The 19371-nt window shown below is 37.3% G+C and overlaps 1 protein-coding gene across 1 annotated transcript in view; it reads left to right on the top strand.

The window, feature by feature from the left end:
- Dscam3 (Down syndrome cell adhesion molecule 3) overlaps nucleotides 1–19371 on the top strand; it is a 56448-nt gene that overhangs the window by 22589 nt on the left and 14488 nt on the right. The window contains exons 2-5 of the mRNA XM_018461114.1: nucleotides 7722–7908; nucleotides 8170–8312; nucleotides 14924–15088; nucleotides 19162–19308. Of these exons, the coding sequence (XP_018316616.1) occupies nucleotides 7722–7908; nucleotides 8170–8312; nucleotides 14924–15088; nucleotides 19162–19308 (642 nt within the window). The remainder of the gene's footprint in view (nucleotides 1–7721; nucleotides 7909–8169; nucleotides 8313–14923; nucleotides 15089–19161; nucleotides 19309–19371) is intronic.

Genomic DNA, 19371 nt, shown 5'->3' with positions numbered 1-19371 from the left:
TACTTAACAGCACAATAAAGTGTATTGAGGATTTCAGGGTTTAATCCGTTTTTATAACTATATTAAACACATGTTTTGTGTCAATTTGTGTACAACGGCTTTAATATGTACTAATGCGCATTGATGAGTGCATTCAATTAAATTCGCTAATACGTAGTGGTGGCAACTATAAAGATGGCAACTTTACAAGTTTTATGTAGAAGTATATGTAGAATTAATGTACACAGTTAAATAAACTATTTTATATTTGTTGCAACTGTAATAATGTATTAAACTATGTACATTAGTTTATTCATTAACATATAGTAAACGTTAATTTTCCATATAAAATTTGTGTAGTTGTTACTTTTATAGTTGCTATCACTATGTATTTTTCTGAGAAAAAGTGGAATATAATATTCATTGTAAAATTGGATGGAAAATAATTGCTTAATGAAAACTTTTAATTAGATTATCTCCTCTCTTTCTTTCTCTCAGCTTCTATCTTACGTTTAATGTATTTTAGTAAAAGAAGTTGGGCTCTCAAATCCGTGAAACGATCATTAAGGTCGAGGATTCTAAAATATCTTTAATTTCGACATTCACAGCTTTCGCCGTTTGTCGATGGATTAAAACTTTTTTCCACTTTGATTCGCCTTAGCGTATACTTGCTGTTTTGCAATGTTTAAAAACTAGTAATACCCGATTACACGATAGGTAAGTCCGACGATAGTCCAAGTGGACGTCGCTGTGCAAACTCGCGTTTTCTCATGAAGTACTACTTGACCAAGTCGGAGTGCTTCGAGTTTCGCGAGTAAACTCCGAGTTTGTGGGCTGATAGTGATACAGAAAGTTCTTTGTCGTTCTCTCCGTCTCTCCGCGCTCTCGCTCGGCATAACACGGCCGATATATCGTCAGCGGCGGAAGGCGGAAGGGCTCGCCATGGGTATCAACTGTGCGAGGGCGGGCGGGCGACAAGAGCGGCGTAACTCCAGCGATCCAGACTTGCGGACGGTCTCGAGTGTCTTGTCAATATGTATAGTGTCATCGATGTCTCTCTATCGGACGAATCCCCGCGTGATGCATCCCTACGTAATATACGCACGGGTGTACTCGCATAAGGCCAGGGATCTACAATCTGGAGCATCGGGTCCATGGAAGATCTCTATCTAGGGTAAACTCGATATATACGCCGCACTTAAGGGAGATTTAATTTATCAAGTATTATTTACCATGTTTAAGGCAAATAAACTATACCAGTAAAAACTTCATACTTTCTACTATAATACTATAAAAAAAATATTAGGAATCCGAAATATTAATTTTTCATACTAAAAAATAAACTTTTTGAAACCCTTGCATTTTTGCTATATATCCCATAGGGGTAGGATATATGGCTACTCATAGGGGGAGGAGAGGGGGGTATGTACGGCTCACGAAAAAATTTACAAATAATGCATATAAATAAGACGTAAAATGACCTAATAATTTATAAAATGCGTTTATAAAGTTTTATTGAAGAATAAAAATGATAAATATGTATATGAAGTAGTAAATAATAATTACAATCTTCCTACATATATTACAAGTGTTATGACATGAGGTATATATTTCATGTAATGTATTTATTGCATTTAGTGCACTGAATTCAATCTGCGCACTTTGTATGCTTTGGGCATAAATCCCGTCCGCTAAAAATGCCGTATATCCCAAACAGGTGGGATATACAAGAGAATAAACTAAACAAAAAATACGAAAGCAAAGCACTTGTATTTTGCTATACAACATGCTTTACTATTCCTCTACACGTATGTATCACGAAATAATCACTAAGATCTTTTACACGCCCTACGGTAATCATTTTATGTAGATTATAATTTATGATGAGGCGCTACTTATTACAGTGACAAATCGATTCAACTCACAATAATTTCATTAATATTAACAGTAAGAAGCTGAAATTATAATTCACAATACTAATATAACATAAAGGCATGTAACAGAGTAGTTGCGAGAAAATTACCCCCACTCCTTCTATTTTTTCTGACTTCTGCGACGTAAATCCCAGTAAGGCGTATTTGCCGGGTTTACCCTATACATTCGTAAATCTTATGCAAAACAAAATAATAATTCTAAGAAGAAACTAAATTACCTTAGTGGAATCGATCCAAATCTTATATTTAACAACTTTAACGATTTCTTGAAATCAACAGCTTATATTGATCTTGAAAGAGAGAATAATTAAATATATGTAGTAAATACATGTGTATCCATGTATTATTATTATTATTATTCATACAAATGTTTATGTGTATTTATTTATTATTACTATTAAAAAATATAAATTATTGTATACCAATGATCTCAATTATTTAATGAAGTCTAATCAGTACTTTTGATAATTATTATATTGTACTATACCGCAGATATCTCATTATGCATATATTTATATCATGAAATAATACAAGTATAAGCAGAATAGGATACTTATATTACATGGAATCATGAAATAGATTAGTAGAGTATCATACAAAGTGCAAGCTTTTGTTTTTTAATAAATAAATCCTATCTGATTCTAATAATCAGAAAGCTTGAGAACCTCTGATATTGGGAGCAACTAATATATGTAGGCGCATTAAATGAGAATTACCCGCTTGCGCTGTTTCCTCAAATACGAAGATATATAGATATCGTACTACGGACACTCGGGATTGTCTTAGAACACTGTGTACCATTGCTGCTAAATAATTCTCGTTCTTCATCATACGCGGCCAACCAATCGCGGTCTTGTCGGAGCACGACACGAGGAGCGAATAAAGGAAACGCCGCGCGCCGCTCCTTCCTGGAGTTACACATCCGAGGTAATAAAACGCGGTGGTAATTACTTGGCCAGACAATCATTAATCTTCATCATTGTATCGACCGTGTCGGTAAGTTGCCTCTCCTGCGACGCTCCATCGCTGTTAATGAAACGGCGTGATACCCAGATCGCGATTTTCCGAGATGGAAGTCTATACGTTTTCCGTTAACCAATTTTTTGCATTATCGTGTAAAACGCAAACGAAAACTGCATTAGTTGCAAAGAATTCGTAATCTCTTCAACATTTCTATCTCGTAATTTGTAAGAAGGATTCGTTTCCTTAACGGTCTAAAGAAATAGTCATTAAGATGTATAAGCGGTGCAATTCGCGTATACAGAACTTGCGTTTCAGCTAAATTGGATTAAGACATTAAACGCGCTAATAGAGCAGCCATGAATACAGGTACAGGAGGTTCGCTAAACATTGAGATCTTCATACTGTGAAAGCCTTTTCTCTCTTCTCTCGGTAGGAAATTCACTTATTTGAAAACCGTCAGTGTAGGCTTGGCGATTCACGACGCATTCACGACAGAAATAAATACGGAGTGAAAAGAGTTCGAGCTCTTTTCACGGAAGGATATAATTGCCAGAAAAATAAACGATCGTAAAGTCTGTTTGCCCACATCTTTCTTCACCACTTCCCTGTGCCCAGCGAGGCAGAACTCTTCGTACTCTGTCTTCTGATCCTCCTACCTTCTGAGCCGCTCCTGCCAGAGTTACCCTCTCGCGCTAGCTACAGCTGCAACCACCATTTGGTCCATCCTCGTCCGCTTTTATCTACTCTTTGGCTACCTCCTGTGTATGTCCCACCTATACACCACCACCATGTCGTAATCGTCATCCCCTCAATCTCTCGCGTTTCTCCGTTTCTTTCGCCGTTCGTTTCTCGCGTTTCTTTCTCCTCGACTCCCTGCTACCATCGTAACTCCGTGGAAAAGCTCACTCGAATCGTGGGTCAACGAATTCGCAATTACGATCTTTCACGTCGACGTGACTACCTCTACTCTCACGTCGACTTTGGAATCCTGGTCCCCGCTCCATCCTCGTTGTGTATGTACGACCACATCTGCGGCCGCATCGTCTTGCAACGCGATGCAGCTTCTTGGGATTTTCTTAGAAAATTTATCACGAAAGCCGATAATGCGAGGCATTCAAATGTTAGTATTCGTTTAATAAAAGACATACTGAGATGTGTATAAACAACAGCGACCAATGAATCGAAAAACAAGTAAATCGAAAAACTTTGCATGTTCATCTCCTTAATCATCGAAATAAAAGTACGACACGTATGTTTTATTTTCCCTTTGAAGCATCGACATAATTGATATGCATAGAATTTATAATCGCGAACTGTAACACATTTCTACATTCTGCTGGAATAAATTATGCATTGACATCAGATTTATTGGCATCAACGGAAACGTAAAATTATATTTTTAATACATTATTCATTTTTCTCATATTCTGAAATCTCTCTCTCTATTTATTTATCTATCTATCTATCTATCTATCTATCTATCTATTTATTTATCTATCTCTCTTCTCTCTTTTAGAGGATTATTTGAAAAATATATGAGACGTACTGACATATTTTGATCCAACGAGTGCATCGGATGCTTAAATGCAGCTTGTTTCTGCATAAGTTCTGGAAAAAGTCGTGCTTCGCACGTGCGTCACGTAGACTTTTCATTCGTACAATCTTTATTCGTATTCTGACATTTCGAGCTGGGAAAAATCCCAGTCGAATCGCAAATTGGGTTCACGTTTCAGCGACCGATGAGCAGAAAACGTTCTCTCGGATGTAAACGCGCAAGCGCGTCTATATTCACGATATGCAAGAGATATCGGAATTCGAAGGAGGAAAAAAAAGCGATGGAGTTGCGTACTGTTACATCATACACTTACATTTCTTTTGATACACTCTGAGACACAACGGCGACACAATGCGATGTAAAGACAAAGCTTCGTCAGTCGACTCACTCTCTTATTTTTGTCTGTGTCGCGTGAGACACAAGAGCGTCCGTTCATTTATAAATGTCAAATATTCTCGTCTCATGTAAATGTTAAATGCCTTTTCCTTAAAAACATTGGTGTGTGTAGAACGAAAAGCTACTGGAAAATGGTGAAATTGAAGGCGCACGTAAATTGTTACAAATATAAAATACCGGGTATGAGCGTCACGTTGTGTCGCTGGTAAATATTTTCCCAGTCACGTATGGAAAGATGCGATGACTCGGTGCCAATGATTCCGCGTCGGGAAGGGTAGTATTAAATGCAACAACCGCATACGCGCGAGGATTCGTGCATTATTCGGAAAGAATGAACGTGCAAATAAGTGTGCGCGAGCACGCGCGCATACAGACGCGCGTACGGAAACGGCGATGTAGAGTACTGTTCGGCTTTTGCTCTTTGAAAGGCAAGCAAACACGTGGCTACGTGCCCGCCGTCCTTCTTGACAACGTGCGAGAATTTATGCATTTGCTGGCGCAGTCCGAGAAAGAGAACGAGTGGAGGAAAAATTTCAACTTTATATCCTTCTTTATGGAAAACTGGACTCACAAAGAAACGTTTGGAAATAATTGAAAAAACTATTTTCGAATCTAATACTTTACACTATTCGTTTCAATAGCTTTTTTTTTATTAATTCAATAGTATTTTTCTATAAAGGCTGCTATTCAGAATTCCATTCAAAAAGCAATTGTATTATCTTATAAAATTCGATGCTTTATTTATTTCAGAAAGAGAGGCAACAAGAAGAATATATATTAAAAAATCAGTATCTAGATTAGTGTTTGAAACACAGGCCAGAGGATGAGTTTGTTTGAGTGTATACCTATGGTAATTTCCGAAGTAATTTGATGCGCTGAAATTAAATCTACTCGGAAAGAACGGATATGCTGAAGTATCTAATAAAGCTAGACCAGCTAGACACAGATGCAAATAATTTTTTAGATTATCAAAATAATTAATAATGCAGCATTACTCATCATATATATTTGAGTTTCTTATATAAATATTTTAATAGTCCAATAAAATTATTTTCAGAATATATCTATCTAAATTTTTTAATATTTCAGCAAAATCGTTCTTTAAATGCAATATATATAATTTTGTCATCAAAGTCTGCAGTATTAAAATATTAAACGGAGTAATATGATTTTAAAAATAAAATGGTTTTAACTGTATTTATTACAAAGTAAAATATAATATGATTAATATAATTAATTTATATAATATTTAATTAGTAATTATTAATATTATTAATTGTTTTTTTTTAAATCTTACCTACGATATCTAAAATTTCAATCTTTTACAGCAAGTTTTTTTGTTTCTACATTTTTCTCGATTGATGTATGAAGTTTGAAATTTAAAAAAATTTATTTATTGTATAGAAACGTTAGAAATAATTGGAAATAAGAATAATTTTTATTGAATAAAAATCTTGTGACAATGATACAAAAGATATTATTACTATATTTTTAGATTTCATATCCAAAATACAACTTTATTTTGCAAAACACTTCATCACACGAAAATACTCTATTTTCATCAGACAAAATTCTTCTGCTTCACAGTAATTTGATTTCGACCTCTTTCTCAGTCGCATAGATGTATCAGAATCTGCATTACGTCAAATCGTATTTTAAACCGCGTTGCCCCATAGGTCGCGCCAGTCTAAATAATTCATCCTATGAATTATTTCTGTTCCTATTTCCGACTCGCAACGAAAATCGATCTCTTTGATCGCCGTGCCCGTCGCGGTACTTTGTCCCGTGTTACGTATCTTTCGATTCCGTAATCCCGCATGCCGCGTATTTTAACTGTCCAACCTCTGCAACTTTTTCGCATCTCTCCGCAAATACGAATCGCTTTATACGAACAAAACAAATAGTTGTCTTCTTCAACTAGTACGTCACAATAGCGAGCATCATATTCCCGGGGACTGAAGCGTTTTGTTTTCCGAATAAGCGATGGTCCGCCAGCGGGCGTTTATTTTACTTGGATATCGAGGAAAACCTGCATTATATGTAAACGTAGCTTTCAACGTTCGAGAACGGATTATAGAAGCTCGCGTACGCTGCTTCTTAATCCGGGGATTTCGACTGAAATATTTGGTAGATGCTATCGGGCAGTGACGCGACCGTTCGCTCCAGCGTGCATTTAATCCAGGAACGAGCATGGTCCTGAATCGATTTGAAATCTAGGTCGAATTCGGCTTAGTGGAATTGATTTCTCCGGTTTCTCGGTTGCGAACAATGTATACGTCGTGGGGTTTAGACCGGCTTCGCGAATCAGGTCGTTCCGTCGGCTTCAACGAGACAAAAGATAAAATTCTATCCGCGGCGCTTACCAACCAACAAATCGAGTAATCGTTTCAACATCGAGTTTAATCCACGGACAAATCCAGATCGCTTGACCTGAGGCGGCTGCATCACCCGAAGAACAGAGAGGAAAATATTGATTTCTAAATAACTACGATATAATAAGCACAGAAGCACTCGAACAAAACGTTATCTGTTGTTACAAAACCATATCCGCATACATGCTGCAAGATAACATTAATATTCTCTAAAATACTTGAGTCATAATCATAGATATATAATCGTGAAATCAATTCGTATTTTAATGATCCATTTTTATTATATGTTCATTAAATCAGCGCCGTTCTAAAATTTTTACTACTATCCAGTTAAGAGCTGTGCGATTTCTCATGAGTGTTACTTGTTAAAAATTAAGTGGGCAAAAGACAATATAAGTTAGTTGAGCTAAATTAAGCTCTCCCAACCGCTTTTTATTGACCGTAGTGAATCGTCAGGAGACTCCCGTAACGAAACTGGCGCGGCGTTACAATGTTAATGATCGGATACGGTTTTCGTTTCAGGGTGCAGCGTGAAATTTACGCTCGGTCAGCAGGGCCCGGTCTTCATCCTGGAGCCGCCGAGTACCCTAGTCTTTTCAAATACCACGGGCTCCCAATTAGGCTGCTCCGCGCACGGCAGCCCGACGCCGCATGTCACGTGGATTACCAGCCCGGATCAGAGATCAGTTACAGCAGTTCCCGGACTCAGGTAAATCACGTTTCTGGATGTTTCTGGACGTTTCTGGATGTCCAATCGCCTCGACCGATCATGTTCGTGTCGGATCGGTTTTGCACAAATTTGCCAGGACGTTGAAATAAAACCGAAGAGTTAACAGACGCGGAAGTGAAGGAGCTTGTTTCGAACTCGAGGGTGAAATCTTATGCTTTTATCACGGATTTATACCTAGACGTTTCTTTTTCCTGGCTGTCCTTTACGCGAATCAACAGAGCTGCTTTGATATTCTTTCAGGCAACTTCTGGGTAACGGAACGCTATACTTCCCGCCGTTCTTGGCTCAGGATTTTAGAGCCGAGGTTCACAATGCCCGATACAGATGCCGTGCGACCAGCTCCGTCGGGACCGTACTTTCACGCGAGGTCACTCTCCGCGCTGGTAAGTTATCTTATCCACGTCTCATCCCTTCCGAAAAGTGAAAGCGTAGTCTTGTAGATTTATATGAAGAAACTTATCCGGTTGGAAGATTCCAAAATGTTTTATCATTCCGGCGGAAATGGCTTTCCAGCTCTGAGTGGAAAATGTGGTCGCGCGAATAAGATCCAAACTATCGCGCTTCGCTACCGCAGATCGACAATCCGTTGATATGTCGCTGATACACACGATAACCATTATTTATCGAGGAAACGTCATTCGCCGTGTACGAGATTCGTTGCAATAACGGACTGGAGGTACCGAACATCCCATTACGTCGAAGTGCTACGGTGAGTGCAGAGCCAACACCTCGCATTTTCAACCGAGAGGCTTCACGCTATCCAAGTAAATACCAATGGGGAAACGGTTGAAAGCCGTTAAATTGTATCGGAGGAAGTTCGATTCGAGTACGTGGGCGAGTCTTCGCCGTTCCGAAAGACCCGAAGAGGGACAAAACTTTGTCCGGTCGGTGCTACGTGAGCCATCATTTAAATGGCTGATTCTAAGCCGATCATTACTACTAGCGGTAGCCGCACTGAATTCGCCATACATATTGTGTCGGCGTACATACGGCACGAATCCAATTGGAAAAGAGTTCTTCTTTCGTTTTTATTTACTTTGATCTCAATGACCGTACAGTAGACCAGTAATAATGGTAATAGGGACGTATGTACCATATATATGTATGTGTGTGTGTGTGTGTGTGTATATATGTCTCAAAAGATTGCCTATCGGTATTCGCAATATTGAAAATACAGAATGACAAACGAAATGTCATACCATTTTTATATATATAACACATTTATTTTTAACAAAATTGATACGAAACTGGTACAGAGAGAATTGATTACCAATACCTGAAAATTGGTTAATTAAATGGTATGACATTTCGTGCGTTTTTCTGTATATCCTTTTTAAATACTTTTTAGAATAAAAATACAAAATAAAAAATATAAATATTTTTCATGCGCGCTAGATTGCCAGGTCTGAAAACACACACACACACTAAAGAATTTTTTTAAAACTAAACAATTCCAGGGAAAAAGTACGAAAAAAGATAAATTTAGGAAAAATTAGTATAATTGTGTTAAGTAATGTTACGCAAAATTGATTTTTGCGTAACATTACTTAAATAATATTTACGTTTTGTAACATTTGATACCTTCCAAATATGATATAATAATGTTATATTATTGCAAGGATAAAAATAAAATAGATCAAATAAATCAAATCGCGAAATAAAATAAATGTACAACATGTACTGACTGCAAAAAAGTGATATGCTTGTTCACTTTTTAGCCGGTGCATGTAACCTTTTAAATGGGTAAACACTGATCGCTTTCACGAAGCTCTCTAAGCTTACGTTGCACTTAGGTTGCTTGCTTTCTTAACGGCATTTTCGTCACGCGTTTTTAACCCTTCAAATAAAAGCAAAAAAGTCGTCAATTTTGCAAAAATGACTGCTACAAACCGCAAGAAGAAAAACTTAATATGTCAAAAATTCAAGCCAAATCATTATTTTTAAAATAGCAACGACACATTCTGAATCTGCCTGTTGTCTGGTAAGATAAAAAAAATGTCGCTTCATGACACACATGCGACAAAACAATTCTCGCGCAAAATATTGACGATCTTAAAGCCCAAAAAATCCCGCATGTCAAACAATGTGTTTTACCGAGTATTTCAATATACTTTGCGTTCGTTCGTAATAAAACTGGCACGCTTGTCGTATTTCACGGTGCATACAAATTCGAAGAAATTGCGAGAATCCAAATACTCTTTGATGCCGCCGGTCCAAAGGCTGTCTCTCCTTTCAAAGCCGTTTCACGTAAAGCGACATGGAATGCGCGCCTCAGCCGTTGGAAAACTTTTGGTGGAAAGTTTTTCAAGATGATTCGACTAAAACAGGAAGAAAAATTCGTTTCGCCGCTAGTGGTTTCCGAAACTTTCTCCCAAAGTCACTGGACGATGAACGAACGTCCAATCGATACCTTTTTACCGCACTGTCCTTGTCGTGCGCGAACCATCCGCCGATATAAGTAAAGCTTTTATCTACCAGCGCTTTCGTTCGTTAAAAGTTCACAGTCCGTTCCGGGATATAGGCATAAATAATCAAGTCATTCTATACTCGTGCTTTTCACAAAACAAGTTTAATATGATTCCAAGATGATGTATGAGGTTATTCAAGCATGAATCGAGTTTGTTTTTCCAATGAATCTTGTTTCTTCGGAATAACAACATAATTAATAAGTTTAGGATTACTTTACCGTTGATATAATTTCTTCTCTTTTTTTCATTAATATCAAGATAAAGAAGAAGGAACTCTTCCTACGGTAAACATTATTTCATTATTAACTTTTCGGACAAATAAAAAAATTTAATTATAAACATTTATTTCAAATGTAATATAACGACGAGCTTATTGCGTTGAAAAATCAACGATAATAGCATATAACGATAGTGTAGTATACAATAATAGTTAGAAAATAGCGTAATAAAAAAGTAATGACTATTCGCATATAATCGTACGACAGACATTCATTAACGCAACGTGCAAGTTATCTCAGAGATTCCCCTTCTCGTTTCACTTTATTTTCTTCTATACGCGAGAACATCAGCCAAGGAGAATCTTCTAGCGGTGCTTCTTCTGAAACGAGCGAGCCAAAAAGGAACGGTTCACTTATCTAAAATGACATCGGTCGTCCCTACGTGCTCGCCAAAGAACTTATTCTGCAAGAGAGGGAGAGAAAGTCATTGTCGAAATTCCCTTTTGTGAGAATTGCGTTTTTCGACGAGCTTGAGAATTTGGTACCAACATGTCCAGCCTTCGTTCTTTTCAGCGAGAAGAACGCTCTCCGAGGACGGAATTAGGGAATACAGCGAAGGGAATATTCATTATCCTACGTTATACCGTCGCAAGTCCCGGTAGCATAAAGAATAATGTCTGAAGGAGGTGTCGCATCTTCAAAATTTAAGAGGGGTTGTATTGCGTGGATTTAACCTTTAGCGGGAGAGTAATCGTCGCTCGGATGATGCTCGCCAAGAACGGCTCCCGTTTAATCTTAATTTTTTTCAAATGATTTCATTATACGGAAGGTATACGGCAAGCGTACGTAACGGCCGTGGAGTTTTATATTTCACGTGCTTTCCCACACGATTTTTCTACTGCTCGGAAAATGTTGCTCAAGGGGTATTTAACATCGAAAAATAAAGTATCTCGCTAGATTTAACGAAACATGGATAACAGAAACATGGATAAATAATTGTATCTTTATACAAAAATGCAAATTGATATTTAATTAAAAGCTTATATTAAATTATAGACAGGTTTCATTGATTAAAAGTATATTTAGATAGAAGAGAAATGTCTCGAGAAATGTGTAGTGGATGCTGTAGAGCGGATACGTGCATACATGCATAAGAAATTAAACAATCGCGCACTGCATCGTATCTTACATCCTAATCCCTTGAAATTTGTATACTGGATATTTATTCGGCCGTGTTACACGACGAAACCGTATTTCTCCATACACATGCCGAGTATGGATGCTATAGGAAAGAATTATTGCCTACCGCACGGTGAGAGATCACCCGTTTCTGCAGACGGACGATTCTCCAGCGTACCGCTTATTCTTCTTTATTTTCTTCATTTTATCAACAGGAAGGTACGCGACTAGAAAAAGAACGTAACCACATTAGCAACCCACCACTAGTTCTCGAGGAATGGTCTTGGGCAGAAAAAGGTCCATCCTTTCGGACGACAAATGCTTGTATATGTGTAATACCAGCAAAACGGTCGACGATTTTAATCACGCACAAAGCACGTTTTTGTTCCTAAGAGAAACGTACGCAAGAAATGTGTCTTGCGGCACGGCAATAAGATACAAAACTTGTCAAAACTTGCGCAGAACTTTAAAACGTAAGGGATTATTTTAACTGATTGGTTTAATTGCAATGTATTTTCTAACGAAACAAAGAATTTAAATAAGCTTTCGTTTTTTTTCTCATAAATCACATTTCGTTATTCGATTATTTACGTGTACTTGTGTCATCTCTTTTTTATAAGCCGGTCCTTGGCTGGTTGCGATATAAGTGGCAATATATCCATTCTGGTGAAAATCCATCCTCGGAAAATTTGATTTAAAAAAATTTACCGTTTTTCTCCACAGAGAAATGAGAGAAGCCTGTACAAGTACAGGTCTGGCAAAACACGCTCGTTACAGTGGCGATGCATCGATACACCACGGTGTGCATTTTCACGCCGCATCAGCACGTAATGGGCGGTAAGAGCGCAGAGCGCGCGGTATCGGAGATCCGGCGTGAGCGATCTCACACAAGGGATGGGAAGGGATCGCAGAGGGAACGAATTCGTCTGTGAAGAGAGGAGGAAAGTTAATTCCAACGATTTCTACGAATCTGTGGAAATATCGTTGCCCGCCTGGCTGGAGATCCGCGCGCATATTGGCTTTATTTGCACATTTCGTTTCACCCCGTTCTCTCTCTCTCTCTCTCTCTCTCTCTCTCTCTCTCTCTCTCTTCTTCTCTCGTTCTTTCGTGCCATCGTGCCATTTCTCTCGCATCTTCTCACCGGCGCATCTCAATTTTATCGTCACGTACCATGTCCCCTCTTCTCTCTCCATACTTGGTCCCATCCTACCGTTTCCTCCACCTCCCGATTCACAAACCGGCGTCTAACCGGGAGAAGGGGGGAGGATGCCTGGCGTCGGGACACTATCCGAGAAGCCCCCAATTTCCGACGCCCCGGACGGCGAAAAGGGTGGATGGAACGACGACACGACTCGTCTCGTCACTAGGCGAATGGTAGTTCCTCCGATTCGCAACCTCTCTTGGCTTTTCTCATTTCGCGTCTTCTTCTAGGTGCACATCCTTTGGCTCCGTTCGCCGAAGCTTTTTAAGCTTTCCCCTCCCTCCATCCTGCTGTCTCGCTCCCTTCGCTTTACGAGCTATCGAGGAAATCGCGCGCGTTACTACGGCACGAATGTTTACGGACGAATCCACGGGGGGGGTGGGGGGGGATGGGGGGGTTGTCTCGACAGCGCTTGAAAAACATGAATTTTTCAATAATATTAGCGTCACGTACGTCCTGAATTCGATCAGGCACGTGTGATTTGGCCTTAAGGTATTTTTCATTATAATCGAATATAATAATGTATTTTACATTAAATATATTTTATATTTATTTGTTGCAAACATATAAAGAATATTGAGCAGTATTAAAAACGACGGTTTATATGTTTTTTAATTATTAAATTAAATTAAAAGACATTTATAAATTTAATACATCCCATCTAATATCGATTAAAACAGAAAGGTAATGTGTGCTTAACAGGGGCGATGTATAGACATAATAACGTTTTGAGTTACCGTATTCACTTAGCGATTACATGGTTAATATAACTAAAGATGCAAATGCGGGAAATTAATCGCGCACTTTGTGCCAACATTCATTATAGCAGAGTGTGTGAGTAGAATGTATATACGCGCGAGCAGGTGTGTCTCCGGAGAATAGGATATGCGACCTGAGCGCTATTGGCAACATCACTGTTACATATTGATGTATGAGTGTGTGCTTAGATTGAGGGTGATTAGGTTCAGGAAGAGCTTGTCTTATAACTCAGCATCTTGTATCTTAACCGCGAATGAAACGCATTATATCGAGTAAGATATCGAGTAAAACAAATAACGATTGATTGGATTTTATATTATATATATAGTGAGATCAAAAATTTTTTTTAAATTTCATCATCGGAATTGAACTTAATAAAAGTACTTCTAATAATATGTATCAAATGTAAAATAGGAGTATAAAATATTTTTAATATATCCTGATAGTATGTCCTTAATATAGGCTGTCCAAGTTTTTGAAATTTTATTCTCATAAATTAACGCGTCGTAACGAAATAAGCGGAGTGAATCGTATTACAACGCAGCCATTGTCCATAGACTTGAAATAAGTTTGATCGTTCATTATGCATGCTTCTACTTCCCTATGTCTTATTTTCCACTTTCTGCCCGTAGTAACTTCTTAATAATCATCCATCTTCCGCTTTCAACGCTACGTCACCTCGTTCTGCTTTAGTTTCTCTCCTCCTTTGCTCCGACTTTCTGTTATATACGAATATAACAGAATTTTATTATAGAGAGTCTCGCATTAAATGTAATTACTTTGACTCGCTGATTCTCTTTAATCATTTTTTCTTATCGAAAATTCGATGATGATATAATTTTTTTCTCTAATTTCAGAATTATTGAGATATAGTTCAATAATTAATAATTAATAAGTTTTAAATATTACGATTTTGTGTTAAATTCCATTTGAAATTGTCTAAAGAATGAACTTTTAATATCCTTCAGCGGTTGCAAAACTTATTAGTTTTAAAAAGATTTAATACATTGAAAAAAATATCGAGCTTAAATTTTTTTTTCTTGACTATTGTCACGATTTTGAGAAACTTTGTTTCCCAGAAACTTTAGGAAATACTTGGTATAAATTTCTTGTGTAGTAATTAGTCTTGGAATTGAATGTTTTGTAACAATTTGTGTGTTACTTACAGTATTGACGGTACCCGGATACGATGTCAGGGTAAACAGACAACCCGTCCTGGAAGGATGCAACGCAGTGTTGTCCTGTACAGCTCGGGAAGATGTTAAGGAACACCTCACTGTAACCTCCTGGTTCCGTGACGACGCTATTCTCTTACCTGGAAACACAGACACCGGTGAGTAACTGAGCGTTGAGATATAGCATTTGTTATTTTAATCCAAGATAGAGCGTGTCGACGTTAAACCTTCCCGAGAATCACACGTGTTTCAACATCGACAACACACCACGTGTATTACGTATCCATCGTTAATTTCACGCTTTAAACATATTAAACATTATCGAACTAATTCTACGCCGATTCATCAATTTTCTATCGATATGTATATAAAGATGCATTTACGTGTCAAAATCAGTTTACGAACGTAATACACACAGAAAAATATCATTCTATTGCTAAGAAAAGCTAAGATGATTCAATTTATTAATTTTTTTTAAATAACAATTATTTTAAAAATAATTTATTCTTGATAATAATCTTAAAACATGCTTATTACAAATTTTAGAAAAACTATCATTATTATGTAGTATTCAAAACAAAGAATTAATTTTCTTTTGAAGAATGTTGTAAAATTTCATTAAAGAAGCAACTTTATATAATATATAAAGCAAATCGAATTTGTCTTAATTTAATAATCTTGACACACAACACTGGAGTATTAAATTACTAGGATTCAAAATATATTTTGAATAAATAATTGCGATGAACTTATGATAGATTTGCGAATGTACGTATATGAACTTATGAAATAAGTACTTGAAACATTTAAACTTGTAATTATTTGCATACAGTATGTGTTTTTCTATATGTAACCGTGTTAATATGTGTCCGCGTTATGGTTAAAGCGAATAAAAAAGAATGCGATAGGAAATGCACACGTTGGAAATAAACGCGTATAAATGAAGAGATAAAAAAGATATATCCGAAGCGCAATTCACTCCTCATCGCTTATCATAATCCGTCATACATAGTAATTTTTAATCGTAGAGTCGCTTTACTTAAGGGATTATTACAATTTTCATGAATTACGATAAATTTCACAAGAAAAGGGCACGGCTCGAAAAGGATTAAATTAACGCAATTATGACCACTAGCGAAGCGAGTGGCATATAGATAGAGAGAGAGAGAGGGAGGGAGAGAGAGTGCAAAATGCTTGATCTCTCGGATGAACATCCGGTAACGCGCACGAGCTCACAGATTCGCATACCCACACAACTGTGACATACATACATACACACACACATACATATATACGTATATCCCGCACACGTACCACTGCAGCTACACACGTACATGCGCTAACTCGGCGGTTTAGATCGTCCTGTACACGCTCAAGCATTCATGTCCCATACATATTTATACCGCTCGGTTGCACGTAACCGGCACCGGTGTGCGCGTAACTGTACGTACGCGTGTGCCGTTGGAATATCATGGGAAGCATCGCGTCATGTCGGGGCTTGATACGTTTGTTTCGTAACTAGGCGGCTAACATTGCGTCGTCCGTATATGTATATACGAAAGCAGCATCTGCACATTGGGGGAGTGCGGTTACGTATCTCCCGGCGTGGTATATATACGTCGACGTGAGCGCTCGCGGTTATCGCAGCACGCGTGCGGTGCGGACGCACGCCGTCGCCGTCGCCGTCGCAAGAACGGTGGTCCGTATCGCATCCGAAGACGACGCGACGCGACGCGACGCGACGTCGTCGATTTCGCCGTCCATCAACCGACGACGTCGCGCCAATATCGACGAAGATAGAGAGGAACGTCAAATGTATGTAAGCGCTTTCGAATTGATGCAATAGCTTGATCGAGATGGAGAGACAATCTTCTGTCGTTATCGGAAGAAATTTTGACTTTTTTCTTCTTCTCATATTGTAACGGAATTCATTGATGCCATTTAATGAAATGGAGCGGAATTATAACACATTTTCAACATATGTCGATCTATGGTATCTATTCTAAAAGTAGCACATTCTCGAATATTTGTTATGCACTCATTTCCGTATTGTAAAAAAATTTATGAAGAATATCTGATTCTGATGAAAAATGAAAGAAAATAAAGATATAACCTTTTATTAAAAAAACAATTAAGACATATGGTACGCGCGTGTATTGGTCTTCGTAATAACTATCATGTTGTAACGTCGCGGATATCACACCCTGATTCGACGACATGAAATTCCGGTTGTACGTTACGGGAAGAACATGACGTTTCTATCATTGATTCACACACACATACTATAACGATATCGAATCTGCGACAATAGTTCTTGTTAGACATCGTAGGGAGGAGAACCACTCGGAATCCTGTTCGTGATGAATGCATCTTACGCAGATCCGAGGACATATCATCATTAGAATTGTATTATTCGGGATAAAAGGGAATATTTCTTATCAATTTTAATAAAATTTAGCATATAATTTTAGAGATAATTAAAATAAATATTTGATATTTTGTATTTAAACATCCTCATTTGAATTTAGAAAATGAAACTGTTTCATAGGGTTCTTTTATCTTAAAATAATCAGTGAAAAATAACAGAATTATAAAAATAATGAGAAGATGAAATAATTAAAATTAAAGGATATACATTCGTAGTGATTCAGTTTTTTATTCTTCGGGCAATATTTCGGAAAATAACATTGTAACAGGAAGTCTATCTTGAGCAGAAATATTCCGTCGATATTAATTATTCTCTGCATAACAACGCGCAAAATCCGTAATGTTTCGCGCGTGATGAAAAAAAGATTTCTGGCAGGTCAATCCGAGATAGTCAGACAGCTTTAGCAAGTCGGTAGACCGAGTTGCTCGATGGCTGTCCGATGGTTGAGCCAAATTGAAAATTTCACGCCTGATGGTACACCCATCCGTGATCCGAAGAGGTTTCATCGACAGATGCTGAGGATTTTGCATAACCCTTTGCTCCTACAGACTTGAAATACGAGAGAAAATATTGCAAGAACCGCGTGCACGTTCAGGGATTTATTATTGATATTTCCCAGCTTCTGAATTCTGAGAAGTCGAATAGTATTTCCGCTCAGTCTGCCGCGTTGTAGAAGGAAGTGGAATAAATCGCGAAGTCGAAAGAAGCATTTCTTCACTACGATAGTGATGAGAGGGGAAATTTTTATTCAGGTAAAATGTCTTCAAAACTGTACACTAAATTTTTTTTTGCGATTTTAATATATTTATACATATAGTATTGTGTCCTACAGAAATCGTATTTTAACTGAAACGTAAATAAAATCGGGAATTTAATAATATAAAAATCATGGTTGTTTCAAATTCAAGAATCAGTTGCTTATTATAGAAGAGAGTAGGAGAATTGCAAACGGGAGGGGGAGGGGTAAACTTGAACGATACTATTGCAACATATCAGAATAGGTAATGATAACAGCTTTCATTTCTCGCATCCAGCGATAATCCGATATATGTTTAGTGCTATATTAATTAAAACACGTGAATGCATGTGTAGTTTAAGTTAAATCATTATATATTTTTGATGATTTTGCTGTAGGGGAGAATTGCAAATATCTAAGGCAAAAAAGTTCATAAAACCATCGAATATTTACTAATCATAGAAATCTTTATTCAAAGGATTTAAAGTTTATGCCTAGTTTATTAATATAAACTATAATTTTAAACAAAAAACAAAACCGATTCGGTATTGCATCGCGTGACGACGGGTAATTCCGAACGGCAAGGTTTCGTTTCTTCAGCTTTTGTTTAAAATTATAGTTTATATTGATAACATATGAATTTAATTATTGTAGTTTAAAATTAAATAAGTAACTAAAGATCTTTTGAATAAAGATTGCTATTAATTCATAAATAAATGTCGGCTTTATTTAACTTTTCTATTAAGTGTCGCAGAGTTCTCTCACTCTCTCCCATTATAAATGGGTAAAAATGTGTAGACTTCGATAAATATGTTTTATATAACAAACCATATCTTTTTATTTAAATTTCAATATAAAAGAATATTTTGTAAAAGAATATTTTTTATGTACTCGATATGCTTATTAAAAAATACCAAAACAAATTTTTAATAAAATGTTGATATAAAAAAAACTCGGTATTTTAAGTTTGTTAAAGAACCTGCAGTCAATAGAAAGAGCGAGATGCGCTGAGACACGCTATATATTAAATCAATCTGTGTACACATGTGTCCTGATTTTGTTCACAGGTGGAAGATTCGTAGTTACTTCGCAGGGTGACCTTCATATTAGGGCCGCCAGACCAGAAGACGGCAGAGCAACGTATTCGTGTTTAACCCTGCATGCCTTGACGAGCGAACGAAGAAAAAGCGAACCCGCCACTTTAACAGTCACGGGTAACCGCCAGAACCGGATAAACCCTTTTGCGAGATAAATATAAAATCAAGATCCGGATTAAG

The sequence above is a fragment of the Mycetomoellerius zeteki genome, unplaced genomic scaffold (assembly GCF_001594055.1).
Source record: "Mycetomoellerius zeteki isolate Tzet28-1 unplaced genomic scaffold, Tzet1.0 scaffold99, whole genome shotgun sequence".
Lineage (NCBI taxonomy): Eukaryota > Metazoa > Arthropoda > Insecta > Hymenoptera > Formicidae > Mycetomoellerius > Mycetomoellerius zeteki.
Note: the sequence above shows the minus strand (reverse complement) of the source record. Positions and strands in the feature narration are given on the sequence as shown.